Source organism: Otolemur garnettii, unplaced genomic scaffold (genome assembly GCF_000181295.1).
Source record: "Otolemur garnettii isolate 467f Iridium unplaced genomic scaffold, OtoGar3 scaffold00027, whole genome shotgun sequence".
Taxonomy (NCBI): Eukaryota; Metazoa; Chordata; class Mammalia; order Primates; family Galagidae; genus Otolemur; species Otolemur garnettii.
Window position 1 is genome coordinate 16,529,348 of NW_003852422.1, and position 15,432 is coordinate 16,544,779.

The window sequence follows — 15,432 nt, forward strand, 5'->3', positions numbered from 1 at the left end:
GAACCCACCACCTTAGGTGTACGTGGCATCAGCTGCTTCTTAATTGCCTTTTGGCTCAACGATCTTTCTGTTAAAGAGGGAGATTTTGGGGGTGGCATATGGAGGGCTCTCAGGGTCGCCTGCCAGCCTTTGTGAACATGTTTGGGGCATCTGTATAAACACCCTCTTTCTTCTAGGAGCTTCTGGCTCTTTACCCAGTTTTTCTATTTGAAAATCCTGCCTCCTCCTTTCCTTTCTTCCTTCCTTCTTTTCTTTTCTTTCCTTTTTCTTCTTTTCTTTCTGGCAACAACGAGGTCTAGATCTTCATGCCCTTTCAGAATGTATTAATATTTTCAGACTATTTTAATAGCCTTATAGTTCTAATAGCAAGCACCAGTCATAGCCTGCTCTTAAATCATATGATTTGTAAACATTTTGAAAAGAAGAGAGAAATATTTCTCTAAATATGCCATGGACAAAGGAAAAGTAGGATTTTCACACAACCTGCAATTTCTCTCTTCTTTTAAATATTCAGGAAGATGTCAGTTTTCATTAACTTTGAGGAGTGGAAGGTGTTTTTGAAAGTCTAAACCATCTTATTCCGTTGCAAGCCATCTTATTTTCTTCTCTCAGTGAATCAGAAGTCTGATTCCATCAGCTCTGGTTTAAAATGGAACACCCTGACTGAATTCATTGCCATCTAAAACATGTGTACAATCAACTCTGAAAAAAAACAAAACACAGCCGCCACAACACTCAGAAAAGAATTCCACTTTAAAAAAAAAAAACACAGATTAATCCACAGTGAGTCTAGGTTTTTCAATTTCTCTTCAAAGACAATTTCTTTTACTTTTTTGCTTTATCCCCTCCTTGTATCTTATGCCCATCACATGTTTCTCAACACAGGCAGTATTGCCTCCAGGAGGGCAAAATCAGTACTCGGAAAGCAAAACCCCACCTTTACTCTACCTATAAAACACATAAACAGATATATAGTGTATCTGTGGTATTAAAACTTTATGGGGGGGGGCAGCGCCTGTGGCTCAAAGGAGTAGGGCGCGGGCCCCATATACCAGAGGTGGCAAGTTCAAACCCAGCCCTGAATAAAAAGTGCAAAAAAAAAAAAAAAATTCATGGGGGGGCAAATAAAAAATTACCTAAAATGTATTTAAGGAGGCAATAATAAGGAGAAAAAGCTGATGCCATACTAATAAATCCCATCATGGGTCCTTTCCCCCTCTCCGACATTTCCCCATCTTTTTAACCTGCCTTTGGTTACCCGGCATGGTTCTGCTTCTATTTTCCAGATCTCTCTAGAATTCTTTCCCTGCTGTCTCAGTTTCGGCGCCACCATCGGATCCACCGGAGCACAAACTGATCTTCCCACAGCTCCATTCCCACACCCATCTCTGCCTCCCCACCCTGCCTGTCTCTTCTTTTAGCTGCGCTTCTGTTGGGACTAAGTCTGTCCTTTCCCGCTTGTTCTGCAGGTGGCCTGGTCACTGCCCTCTGTGGGAACTCTGCCCATGTGGCGTTAACTAAGGAGCAGGGCGGGGCGGGATTCTGTCCAACCAAAGCTGTGCTGTGTTTCAGGATATGAAGAGATTGAATTCAGCCAGCTCATGTTCAAAGAAGACTTCCTCAACGACAGGTACTTTGGGGACCGGCTGCGGGGGCAGATCGCCACGGAGGAGCTGCACTTCGGGGAAGGGATCCACCGCAAGGCCTTCCGCAGCCGGGTGATGCGGGGCCTCGCGCCGGTCTTCAAGCCCGGCCACGCCTGCGTGCTCAAGGTGCACAACGCCGTCGCCCACGGGACCAGGAGCAACGACGAGCTCATCCAGAGGAACTACAGACTCGCAGTCCAGGTGGGTCCCTCTGCCCCGAAGGTGTCACGTCCGGGCTTCTGGTGGGAGAGAGCAGCTCACGGTGACAGGTGAAAATCAGACTCGGAGTTGACCCGAGTACCCCCAAGCGGGTGTTTTTCTTCTTCTGGGGGCGGGGTGAGCAGGCTGCCACTGCGTTAAGGGTGATGTTGAAAATCACCTCTTAGTTCTCAGGAGTGATTTCCTGGCCTCGTGCCTGCTAGTTGAGCCTCTGCCAGCGCCTGGAGACACCTCACCAGTTCTGACCCGAGATGTAATCATTCCTCCTCCTGGGAAGCCCCATGCCACCCCTGGGGGGGATGAATCTACTTGGACATAGGATGATGTAGAAAGTGGGGGTTTAAAGCCACGCTGGACGCCAGAAACCCCAAGGATCCCAAGGACAGATAAAATCAGCAGTAGTTTCTGGAATGTTTTCTTTGGGTTTATTTTGTAGAGGGGAGGAAGGGTGGAGGATATTCAGAAGGGTCAGCATTTGTCTTGTTTTCTGCCTTCCTGAGTTTGGTTTATGTTGGCCTATAAACTATGAAGATAGATTGGAACAGGTCCCTAGCTAAGGTCCCCCCTGTCTGTGCTGGACGCCACAGAACCCTGGAGACACAAGCGGACAGGAGAAGAGCTGAGGAGGAGAGGAGTTTCTCCCCCTCCTCGTCCTCCCCCACTGATGAACTGATAATATTTCACTTTTGACACCAGCATAGGTGAGGCTGTCAGGAGAGGTGGGTCTACCGTTTTTTGTTTTTTTTTTTTGAGACAGAGTCTCACCATGTCATTCTCAGTAGAGTACTATGGCATCACAGCTCACAGCAACCTCAAACTCTTGGGTTTAAGCGATTCCCTTGCCTCAGCCTCCCAAGTAGCTGGGACTACAGGTCCCTGCCACAACGCCTGGCTATTTTTTGGTTATAGTTGTTGTTTTTGGCAGGCCTGGGCTGGATTCGAACCCACCAGCTCTGGTGCCCTAGCTGCTGAGCTACAGGCACTGAGCCGGGTCTATCTTTTTTGCAAGCAAATTGATAGGTTAAACTTAGATGAACGCTGTCCTGTGGCAGCGTTCTGTAAGATTTCATGCTAGTGTTCTGTGCAACTTTGTGCTTTGACAGTTATATTCTTTTCTCCTCTGAATATACCCCTCTTTCTTTTTTCTTTCACTGGGTATTCCTTCTACCTCAAGTATTACCTAGTCCTGGAATATCTCCCATCCTGAATCCCACTCAGATAGGCGTCACAGAGTAGGAAGCAGAATCCACTTAGCTTTTCCCAAGTCAGAAATCTAGCCAAGGTGTTCATTATTTGCTGTTCCAATTACACCCTGGAAGAGGAATCATGATGGGAGCTCTCACAAGAAACCCTCAGGGCCCTGAGTGTTACCTGCCATCACCGTGAGGGTGTACCCAGTCCTCTAAGCTCTGGGTGAGTTTCAGCCATGCTGGCTCAAGATATGGCATTCAGGGACACCTGGCCCTGGAGACCACTTGACCTTCAACTGGATAATTCCCTCACGTCTCAAAGCTCCTCTGTTAGTGGCCACCTCTGGGTGGCAATAAATATTGCTTCTGAGACCCCAACAAATGTGTGTAGGGTGGGAATCCACTGGCTTGACCGGTACTGGAGGAACTCCCAAATGGTCTTCTCAGGTAGCACACTGTTTAAATTTCTTCTAATCAATTGCGTTTCTCATGTGTTTCGATGACACAGGAATGCTATGTTCAAAATACCGCCAGATACTATGCCAAGATCTATGCTGCTGAGGCACAGCCGCTAGAGGGCTTCGGAGAAGTGCCCGAGTAAGTGTGTTTTCTCTGTCTGGTGTCAAATCCCCATTTGTTGGGGACTTTGGGGGAAGGGGACTAGAGGTATGTGAGAAGGACCAGGACAAGTTTCAGCTCTCAGCTCCACGAGGGCCCTCATGTTGCTCTCCTGCCTTTTACTGGGTCTCCAGAGGTGTACAGAGGGATATGGGATAAATATTCTTTAAATAAATGTACAGATGTATGGATGGATACGTGTGTGGATTAATTCATCCAATAAATCCATGCAAATTCATTCATGTTAAATAGAAAAGAAAAGGTCTCTACTCTCATGGATATGTATTGTCTAACAATAAACAAATATAAGAGACTATCACAATACAATTAGTTCTATGACGAAAATAAGATGTGCCATTGTGTCAGAGAAGAGTGGATTGGATGATCAGGAGCAAAGTAACCACCTTCTGGAATCCTCTAAAGGTAAATTACACGGATTACTTTTATCCACTCATTGCCTAAATATTTCATGGCCCAAGCAAATGTGGGGGAGTCTGGAGCCTGTGTTCATGGTTCTGCTTTCCTGGTTGACAGCATAGTTGCATGCCTACGTGAAAAAAGAATAGCCTTTGCCAGTGCATGTTGGAAATTTCAGACAGAGCAGTTTTTTATCCATTAGTGAAAACTGGGACTGGAAAGAAGGAAGGAATTCTTATCTACATTGCCTTTGTTAACCCCCAAATGGGAAAAATAACTTTTTCTTAGGTGATACTTTGGGCAGATCATGTATAAAGTCTTTCTGCTCTTCCTCAAGAAATGCATCACATACTTAGTTACTACACAAGTACTTCTCAGCAACTTCAAGAAAAATTAGTGTAATCCAGAGAAAAATCACTTACAATAGCTTTTCGGTTAAGTATAGTGAGCCCGCCAGCTGGGCTGAGTTAAGGTTTCATGTTGTAAGAAGTTGGCTGTGTTCTTTCTTGTCAATCTCTCCTCCTCCCGGTCTCCATACTGTTAAGTTCTTCTTCCAGGGCAGAAAAGTCGAAACCCACGAATCAATCCCACCACGTGCAGAACCACAGTGCCTTCCTGAGGGAACAGACCCATGCTTTGTGTGGCATGACTCTTACATGATTCGGGGCCCTTTCTAAGGAAAAGAACGCAAAATTATGAGTATCAAGATTGATCTAGGGAAGCGTTTTTCAACCTTTTTTATCTCAAGGCAAACTTGAATCTATAGTTACAAAACTTTCATGGCACGCTTAAATTATATTGATTTTTTAAAAATGTGTAAAGGACTTGGTGCCCATTGCTCAGTGGTTAGGGCGCCAGCCACATACGGTGGGGCTACTAGGTTTGAACCCAGCCCAGGCCTGCTAAACAACAGTAACAAGAGTAAAAAGAAGAATATATTTACTGTGTACTGTGCTTTGAACTTTTTTCAAAAATAATTTAATTAATGATCTTTAAACTTTTTCATGGCATACCAATGTGCTTTGGCACATGGGCTGAAAATAGTGATCTAGGGCCTTAGAAGGGGCGTAGGCAAAGGATGGATGCAGGGGCTGCTTAAACAGCTCTGTCAGTATCACGGCGAGTAGGCCACTGTCCTGAAGGTCGATGAGGACATTTTTCCATCTTGAATGCCTGGCTGCCTGCCTGGCAAGGGGAGAATGTGTGAGCACGAGTGATGGAGTAGATAGAGGGAAAGCAGGGCCCTCGAAGGGCGTCGGGGCCAGATCCATGTTCAGAGGATCCCACAGTCAGAACACACACACACTCACACACACTCACACACACTCACACACACAGCTGCCCTGCACGTTTCCAGCCTTCTCTGACACCCACATGGCCCTGGATTTTCCCCTGCCAGCCCCCTGAATGGACCCCCACGTTTATCTCCAGACATTGGAGCAGCCTGGAGTTCCCTTTTATGAAGCTTGTGGGGTCTTAGAAAGAAAGCACTCCCTGTTTGGGTAGCTTCTATTTTTGAATTCATGAATATCAACACAGTCACATTGTCTATGCAAATGACATCCCACTGGGCAGAGGCCAGGCCTAATTAAGAACCTGAATAATGGCCAGTTCTAGTTTCTGCAAAATTAATAAGAACCCAAGCAAGCTGAGAACGCTTTTGCTCTAAGGGTCAGTGGGCAGAGGGGTTCTCAGAGGGTCCTCAGGAGGAAAACAGGATGCTCCAAATCCTGCAAAAAATGACAAAGCTTGACAAAGGGAGCCTTGGTGGCTGGGCCGATTCCAGGGAGACAGGCAAAGGTCCACAGCCTCACATATGCCCACTCCCATCTGGCTGATATTTAAAATTTCTTCAACAAAACAGAAAGAGCTTCTTTGAAGTTAAATTTGAAACATTGCTCCAGATGACTCTAGCGTGACTGTCACTCAGAGGGTGCTGGTGTCGAAGGGCTGCCTGCTTCGTGTCCCTGGACCAGGTTCTAGAAGGACCCTGGTCTGGTTCAGAGTCTGCTTGAGAGACGGCTTCTGTGTCCTCATGCTTAAGGGACAGTCACACATTTTTTCAAGGAAATACTTGTATGAAAACAGAGGAGCATAAATATTTGCCCTTCCAAGGGTCTGGGAGCTCAGTCCAAAGCAGCTGCCTGCACCTGTGATTCCTTTGAAGTGTTGTATTTTATATCTTTTAAATTTGTTTGAATTTTGTATCCTTCTTGTCTCAATGTCTATATTTGTTTTAAGAAAAAAAAAATCTATATTTTTCCAATCACCTTTGACTCAAGTTGATACCCACATGGAGTTTTTAGCCCCCCCCACTCCCCCCCATCACGGCACAGCCCTGGTGGAGAACTCTCTAGAATTCTCTCAGCTCTCTCTCATGGGGGCCAAAGCAAGTGGGCAGCGGGACCAAAGGCTGCTGCTGGAAGGCAGGGTCTGTGTCTCATTCACTTTTGCTCTCCTGGTTCAAATTTGAGATTCTGGCACGAGCTACTGGGTTCATGTTTACTGAATGAACTGATAATTTCCGTTTTTACAAGTTGTCTGTCACTGAGATGGGGCAGATGTGGGAGGCTGGGAAAATGAGTTCTTCAGTTTTGCTGCGTTGAATCTGAGATACCCATTAGATATGGAGTGCAGGGGTGGACAGACTGCTGGACGTGTGGGTCAGGACTGGGGAGGGGGGCTGGGCTGGAGATACACTGGAGGGTGAATGGAGGTTACTAGGGGTGTGTGCAGAGAGGGAAGAGTTATCTCAGGGCTGGACAGAGCCTAAATGTTGGGGAGATGGTGGGGGAACCGACCAGCAAAGGAGATAGAGGAAGTAGCCAGAGAAGCGGGGGAGGCCGGGAGGAACCGGAGGCCTTTCAGACCATGCTTCAGAAAGAAGTGAGACAGTGACCATGTCCAGAGCTGCGGGAGGGGAGGGCTGGGAGGAGGTGTCTGTGGTACCATTGACAGAAGCTTCTCTGGAGAGAAGCCTCCTTTGAGATGTTAGAGAGAGGGAGGAGAGGAGGGATGGGAGACAGAGGGTCTGCTCGGGATCTGACCTGCAAAGCAGATGTGATGGAGTTGGGTGGGCTGTGTAGTTTCCACAGTGTGTTGCTGCACTGTTGGGAATGACCCTGGAGAGGGAAATATCGGTGGAGGAGAGCGAGGCTGGGGAAGGGATGTGGGTGATCTGGGGTGAGAGGGGGAGGCAGGAAAGAGTCACCTAGGAGACACGACAGTGAACGGGCAGATGCTGAAGACCCCCTCCCATGTCTGGTCTCGTCACCGCCCCACGTCCTGCTGCTGTCGCCACTGTGCAGCTCCTCCCCCTCTCCTTGCTCTGCCCCTCCCTCAGCCCCTCTCCAGCAGAGTCTGCGCAGAGCACCACTGATCCGCCTAACACAGAGGACCTGAACATGTTCCCCCTCTTGCCCCAAACCTGCCAATGGCTTCTCATCCAACTCAATGTCAAGGGTACAGTTTTCCGAGTGGCCTCCCAGTTCCCCAAAGCCAGGCTTCCTGTTCCCTCCCTGCCTCGCTCAGCACCTGCCACCGTCCCATTCTCTCCTGGCTCACTGCACCCCAGCCGTACGCTGAGTCCTCTGCCCACAGACACCCTTTTCCATTTGCTGTTCCTTCTCCTGGAATGCTCTTGCCACAGATGACCTCGTGCCTCCCTCCTCACTGCCTAAGGGTCTCTGCTCACATGCTCCTTATTCATTAGCAAGGATGACTCTGACCTCCCTACGCAGAACAGCAGCCCCTTCCCACCCCAGTGCTACCTATGCTCTGTTCATGGAGCGCTGAGCACCACACACTTACTTCTTTATTGTCTGTCTCCTTCATTTCAGGGTGAGGTCTCTGAGAGCAGAGCCTGTTTTCTTTACCGCTGTTGTGGGGAATCACATCTAGAAGAGCATCTAACACAGAGAGGCCACTGAATAAAATTCATTGACTGAATGAAAGGGAAGAAGGATAAATGGATGGACGAGTGGAAGGAAGGAAGGAAGAGGGAGGAATGGATAGATTGGTTATAGTCACTAACTAATGGATCCTTAAGATAAGACTATATCAATGACATGTGCTTCTGTATGAATAATTAGACTCCATCCTAAGGAGGAATTTTAAAGAACAAATACAAAACACAAACCTATCCTCTTACTCGTTGGATAGTCATTGAGAGGATCTTTAAACCTAATCGATAGAGATTAATTCTGTATCTTTCGGCGGCTTCAGGTGAGGGCAGGGCATTGTGGAAGGCTTTCTTCCTATCTGAGAACTTGGATACCTGTGTTCTCTTCCCTTCCAGGATCATTCCTATTTTTCTTATTTATCGGCCTGAGAACAATATCCCGTATGCAACAGTGGAGGAGGAGCTGATTGGAGAATTTGTGAAATATTCCATCAGGGATGGAAAGGAAATAAACTTCCTGAGAAGAGAATCCGAAGCTGGTCAGAAATGCTGTACCTTCCAGCACTGGGTCTACCAGAAAACCAGTGGCTGCCTGCTAGTCACGGACATGCAGGGTGAGGAACTTGACCTGGGCTCCAGGGATGCCGTGGACCTGTGATGTCCCTGGGGGGAGAGAGGGCAGGAGGGAAGGGAAAGAGAGGTCTGCTGGGTGCCTTCAAGCACCTTAATCCTTACAAGATGTTACTAATCTCTCATCAGAAACAAAGCGTAACAAAGGAGCCTGAAATGACCAGCTAGATGGTGTAGTAAAGTTCATCTTAATAATTCATGCCAAAAATACCTTCCCGTTACAGCACATAGCCAGAGACTGACTTTATTATTACATCCCCAATAGGTGCAAACTCAGAAACATATAAAAATCCAGATGTGTGCCCAAAGGTAAATTAAGATGTAGCATTTCATTTTTAATAGGTGAAAGAGTCTTTATGGTGCTATAGATTTTAAGCTTCTCTGCTGAGCGTTCAGCATGTTCTCAATATATGAAGCCCTAACAATCAAGTTTGCAAACTCATCCTAGGAAAAGCGCTACATACCTCATTGCTGAATATCATTGTGCTTACGTTCAGAGTACCCCCCTTTAAAAGCTATGCCCCAATGCCAGTGCCCACCCTTCAAAGTAATTTTGAAACTCTTTTTCAGGAATGGCTATCAAAGCTGTTGTTATATCACCTTTGATGTCCTGAATGTCATCAAAATATCTTCATTTCAGTATTTCCTTTATCTTCAGATAAAGAAAAAAGTCATTGGGAGGGTGTTCCAATACAGTTATTTGTTTACTGGCTAAAAACTCCCTCACAGATAGTGCCGTGTGAGCTGGTGCATTGTCATGATGCACGAGCCATGAGTTGTTGGACAACATTTCCACATTTTCCTGTTTCTCTATTGATATTTACTTGGTCTGCTATGTTTCTCACAGCCAGCCAATGATTTTGAAGCACAATTTGATGAGTTTTTGCAATGTTTTTATCAGTTTTGTTCATTATTGGCCACCCTGACCTTTCTTTATCAGGAATGCTTTCTTTCCCCTCACAAAAACATTTAATTCATCTGTACACCACCATTTTCTTCTTGGCATTATCCCCATAAATTTGGACTGACAGGTCCCTGATTTCACTTCCACTCTTGCGAAATTTAACAAGGAAATTTATGAATGTTTGTGGCTCTGATTGAGCTCTGACATTCTTACAGTGGCACGCAAAAACATGCAACAACAATAACGAATGCCACTCAGCAAGACATTGCCACACATCAACATAAACCCAACCCTGAGACTCTGATATACCAAGGTTATGAAACCTTATGGAGTTGTTTGTACAGTGCTGCCAATGTAAGTTTATGGTGACAAGTTTAAAACTTAATTGTCAGACCCTTGTATGTAGAAATCTTTTAGGAATACCATTTCTTGTATGAAGTGTGGGTGTGTGTGTGTGTGCGTGTGTGTGTGTGTGGTCATAATCAGCATTCCTCCGAGACAGATCCAAGATAAGTCTCTTCATGTACAAACATCTTATGTGGGAGGTGATCTGGAACTTTCTCACTGTTCACATTAACCACCCAGCCTGTGTCCACCCTCCTTTCCATGGTTTCCTCCTTCACTGATGATGGGGGCGGGGGGTGTCCAGACCTAAGCTGAAATGGGAGCATTTCTGGGGGGGAGGTGTTGGCGAACAGCAGCCTGAGACCCACTCATGACCCTTTGTGTCAGAGGGTGGGTGGGCTGAGCAGGTGCGGAAAGGTGGTGGGTTGTCTGCTCTGAGGAGGCTTGATACCTCAGCTGCCGCCTTCCCTGTGATCACCCACTAAAGTGGGATGTAAGTCTAAAAGGCCTCAACCAAAGGAGGTTTAGGAGGGCAGAAATGAGGAGGAAAGTGCACGTTTACATTTATACAGGAAGGGAAGTGAGGATGGAGTATCTGCCATCCCTCTCCTGGGGACAGATGGCCCATCTTTCTGAGGAGCCCTGAGTAACACAAACCCCATTTGCTCTCTCTTCCTGTAGGCGTAGGCATGAAGTTAACTGACGTTGGCATAGCAACGCTGGCTAAAGGGTGAGTAGGAAAAAAAAAAATGGAATGCTTGTCATTTCACACTGGCCTTGCAGACACCTTCCAGGCAGATGCTGTCACAACAAGGTGGGCAAAGTGAATTCCTTGTCCTGACTATCTGGATGACAAATGTTCTTGGGATGGATTCAATTCATTTCTCTTGCATAAAATATTTATGGACTTTGTTCTTGTAGGGAAATGCATGTGTTTCCTAACTTTGAAACAAACAAAATCTCTAACAAACACATTTCAAGATTAATTAGTTACAGGAGTGCCATGGGGAGAAATGTCAGCATTACTGGGATGGCTTCTATCTAGGAATATTTCATCCTTCTACATTAATATCGTCTCTATTAACAGTCTCTTTGAAAAAAATTCATGTATATATTTGTAGTTGAGTGCAGTGAATTCAATGCTTGTATTTTAAATTTATTTTTCCCCCAAAAGCACTGTAGGCAGCTCACAGATGCCAATGATGATAATTAGAGGAGCAAATGGCTGTCACGCAGCTATGATTAGTTACATGTTGTTGTTGATGGTTTTATTTTTCTAATTTAGATTGTTGTTTTGTCACACCAAGATGATGAGATGGTAACTTTTTACTGGGGTATCTTTTCAACAAACTCCCTTCTCATTTCTTTACTTGATCACCACTGAGGAGAAAGCGGCCATTTGTGGTTCTTGATGAAAATGAAAGTCTGTGTCGGAGCTACCCTTGCCTTTTCACGCTTCCACTCTTTCCGCACACTGAGACCATCTGTCCTGAGGAGGTGAAGAGGGCACATGACCTTTGCAGAGATTGGCTTCCTTTAAAATGTGTGTTTTATTATTATTAGGTAAGGGAAGGCCAACAGACTGGGAGACCATTGCCATTGAAGAGTAGTTTGTTACAGATCCCCAGAGGAAGGGGTGTGCCATGCTTCTCGGGGGCCACATGGGGTGGCACCAGGTCAGTCAGGGGGCACAGGAAGTGAAAGAAAAATGTGAACAAGACCCTTTACGATGGTTTCTTCAGGAAGGAGTGGGTGAGACAGGGTAAGGAGGCCTAGGATTGAGAGTTTAACATTTCTCAGCAGGCTCTGGGCTGTCCCTAGTTGTCTGGTGTCTGACTTGTGGTGATGACACTGCAGTGGTCCTGAGTGGGGAGCCCTTAGAGGAGGTATCAGGAGCCTTACTTCCCATTCAAGCTTCTGGTTATATCCAATCATCAGCATCAGCAATGCCTTAACAAATATGCTAATTTTAGCTTTAATGAAGGATGGAAAGAAGTGGGGGGATTTGAAAAAAGTAGAAAGGGATCACTCTTTTAACCTTCACATCAATACTTCTGAGTCATGAAGTTCTCACTGATTCTACAAAGCTTCCAATTTGGTTTTGGAACCAAGGTTCAATTTGGCTATCTTCCCTGCTCAGGGGTAACAAAGCTTTGTGTTGGAACTATCTCAGTACTTATCCTATGATGCTGTCTGGAGTCCTGTTTGTTATAAGCTTCAGGGAATTTGGTATGACCTTGAGCTTATAAAGAGGGAGGGGACATGCTGTGGTGGGGAGGTCTGGATAGGGGTTTTATTTTTTATTTATTTTATTAAATCATAGCTGTATGCATTAATGCAATTTGGGGGTATGATGTGCTTGTTTTATATACAATTTGAAATACTTTCATCAAACTGATTAACATGGCCTTCACTGCATTTTCTTAGTTACTGTGTTAAGACATTTATATTCTATACTTAGTAGATTTAACATGTACCCTTGTAAAATGCACCATAGTTGTGGTCCCACCAATTGCCCATGGAGGGTAATTGGACAGGGGTTTTAGAGGGAAGTTTGGTTCATATCCTGGCCCTGCCTCTCACTTCTGTTTCTCCTGGCAGTAGCCTTGCCTTTCAGCATCTTGGGTTTTTTTCTAGTCAACCTGATAAGAGGATGGCCATGCATCCCAGTTTCCCCATGGTAGTACCAGCTTATGTCTGATGCCCTCACTTCCCATCCAGATTAGGATTTGCCCTGGACAAGTGTCCCCATGTAGAAAATAAATTAGATGCTATCTTGTTTATGATGGCTTCTAGACTCCAGAAGAGTTCCCCTAAAGGAGTCTTCCTTTCCAGACTCTGTGTCCTCTGCAGGACATTCAAATGCAGGCATCAGCTGGACCTGGCTTGAATCCTGGCTTCTCATCGTACCAGCTCGGTGATGTGGGAAGCAACTTTAAGTTCTCAAAGCTAGTGATATAAAGAGTGGGGACAGTGGGGATTACCCGGAAGGTCCCCCAGTAAATCTATATTTAGTCCCTGAAATTTGGCATGAGCTAGATAAATATTAGTTTCCTTTCCCTTCTTGCACCTCAGCCTGACACCAGAGTAGGCACATTGCAAACTGTTACTTAGACCAAAGCAAACAGTAAACTTGCCTGGAAGTTCCAAAACGAAGATGGGCCTAAGAGCATGACTATTTAAGATATCTTTTAAAAGCATGTCAACAGCTTCCAGGAACCCAGACCAACTGGGAGCTTCAAATGGCACTTTTTTCCTCGCCTAATTTAAAAAGAAATCCAATCCTTTGGTTTTGTTCTCAGCTTTAATGTGACTTATCTGGCCTGGGACAGCTGCCCAAGACCCATTAGAAGAGCTGATGGCTGGAGCCCAGGGCAAAACACTGCCTGTAAAGTGTTACTTACTGCCTTCCCACCCAAGGAGAGGCCGACAGCAAGAGATTGGACAGGAGGGAATTCAGAAGCATTTGAGAGCTGTGGAAGGGATATTAGATCTTCCCGTACATTGTTTTTCTTAACTTTTCTTTAAACTTTTTTTAGCCACCTTTTCCCCTCAAAGAAACATATCTTTGAATTACAGTTTGAAAAACTCATGAAAGGTGGGGGAACTTCATCAGTCAGAGGGTAAGGGGTAGTGGGAGGCTTAATTCAAGGCTCCTAGGATCCCTCTGCTCTGGTGTGAAAACTACCATGTCCAAGCTTCTCACTTCACAGTGAGGAGGCAGTGTGGGGTCTGGGCAGCCTGTGTGCAGGCAGGGGTCAGGAAGTCCTTACTGCTGGAAGTAAGGGACACAGGCCAGCACTCCAAGCTAACAAGGAAGATAGATCCTCAGTGCTGGGAGGGGAGGTTCCCTTGAAGAAGTTCTCCAGTGAACACTAAAGCTGCAAAAGGGACCTGAACAATGGTGATGGACTTGGAAAAGGCTCAAGTTCAAAAGCACTTTGCAGACAGGAAGAGAAGAGTGCAGGTGGGAAGGCGCATGGGCAGAGAGGAGAAAGGAAGGAGAACCTTGCAGACTGCAGGGGCTCCCAGAGAGCAGGAGAGGGGCAGAGAACCAAGGGTTGGTTGAGCACAGTTGTCTTCTTTTTCAGCAAGCACCCATGTGGGAGCCTAATTCACTCATGATGAAAAGGGAGAGTCATGAATTCGAGTTCTGTGGAAGGCTGGTGTCTGGCAGCAGTGAGCTACAGGGAGTGATGCCATTGTAAGAAGCGGTGTTCTGTGTGTCTTTTAAAGAAAATATTCGCTCTGTCTCAATCCATATATGGCTGCTGACACCCAGTGATATGACTTATCTAGCAGATAAGGCTCTCTTGCCTAAGGAAGTGAGAGGTTATGATACTATTGGGGGATAAATAGTTATTATAATCTTATAAAGAAAATAGAGAACTGTCATGACTGATTCATTTTAATTCAACTTTTCTTGGTAGTATGAGCCTTAAAACAGAAGTAGGTCATCTTTCTCTGGGGAGCCAGCGATATGAGTTTGTCTGGAAATCCATCCCCTGTACCGCAGTACCTTTAATCTTTTGGCAAATGTTGAATATGGAAATTTCAAGTTATAAAGTATGGCAAATGGTGCTGTCTTGATTGACATCCAATAATCCATTTTCTAGGTAGATCCAAGATAGTAACTGGACCCATGAACACATTTCTGATTTGAAATTGCTCAGCCATTTAGAGTTCTCTGAAGGAGACAAGGGATAATGCCTACTTTTATAACTAGAGACTTTGAAATTGAACTTAACCAACCCTAAATCAACCAAAAACCACTCAGGCAGGGGAGCAGAGTCTCAGGTGGCTCTCCAACCCCAGCCGCCCTCCAGACAGAGGAGTGATGGAGGGATTGTGATTCAGCCACCAGAGGGCACCAGAGCCAGCACTTTGTCTTCTGTAGTCTCCCTCCCCCCCACCCCCACCCCTACCCCAAAGCCAATTTCCTGTTGATGGATTGAAGTAAAAAAAATAAGAGAGAGAGAAATATCGTGAGCAGATTTCTTCCCAGGCAGTAATGTGTGAATAGCCACAAAGGACTCCTTGCTGTGTGGCTGCCAGAGTGGCATCTTTCTACCTTGGAAGAAGGAATGGGGAGGTGGCATGTGCCAGGTGTCTCTGAAGTGGAAGCCTAACTCAGGCCACCCTGGACAGAAGCCTGAATGACTTATTCCCTGGGATGGAGCAAATGGAGGTGATAAGAGACATGAGTCAAGGCAGACGCACAGGAGACAGGGGCCTAGACCTAGACAGAGCAGGCTCCGTCAGCATCTGCGTGCTCAGCTCTGATCTCCCAACCCATGAAAAAGAGGAGCGATTAAAATAGACTCCCACATTTAACCAAGCTCAGTTCCAGAAGAGGTGCTCTGCCCTCAGTGACTATAGGCAGATAGACAGTGACTACAGCAGCCACCTGGGATGCTTCGCCCAGTCACAAGTCACGACATCACCATGCTGGGGGAGGAAGGACCAGAAGAGACTTGTAGGTGGAAAGACACAGAATCCACTCTTCAAGATCCACACCCGAGAATAGGCGTGTGTGTGTGTGGTGACTCCAGGCAGACTGTT

At 46.0% G+C, this 15,432-nt stretch overlaps 1 protein-coding gene across 1 annotated transcript in view; it reads left to right on the top strand.

Annotated features, from left to right (window-relative positions):
• ALPK2 (alpha kinase 2) overlaps positions 1-15,432 on the top strand; it is a 98,176-nt gene that overhangs the window by 72,589 nt on the left and 10,155 nt on the right. Inside the window, exons 8-11 of the mRNA XM_003788473.3 lie at positions 1,573-1,847; positions 3,564-3,652; positions 8,388-8,605; positions 10,552-10,600. Coding sequence (XP_003788521.1) covers positions 1,573-1,847; positions 3,564-3,652; positions 8,388-8,605; positions 10,552-10,600 — 631 coding nt within the window. The remainder of the gene's footprint in view (positions 1-1,572; positions 1,848-3,563; positions 3,653-8,387; positions 8,606-10,551; positions 10,601-15,432) is intronic.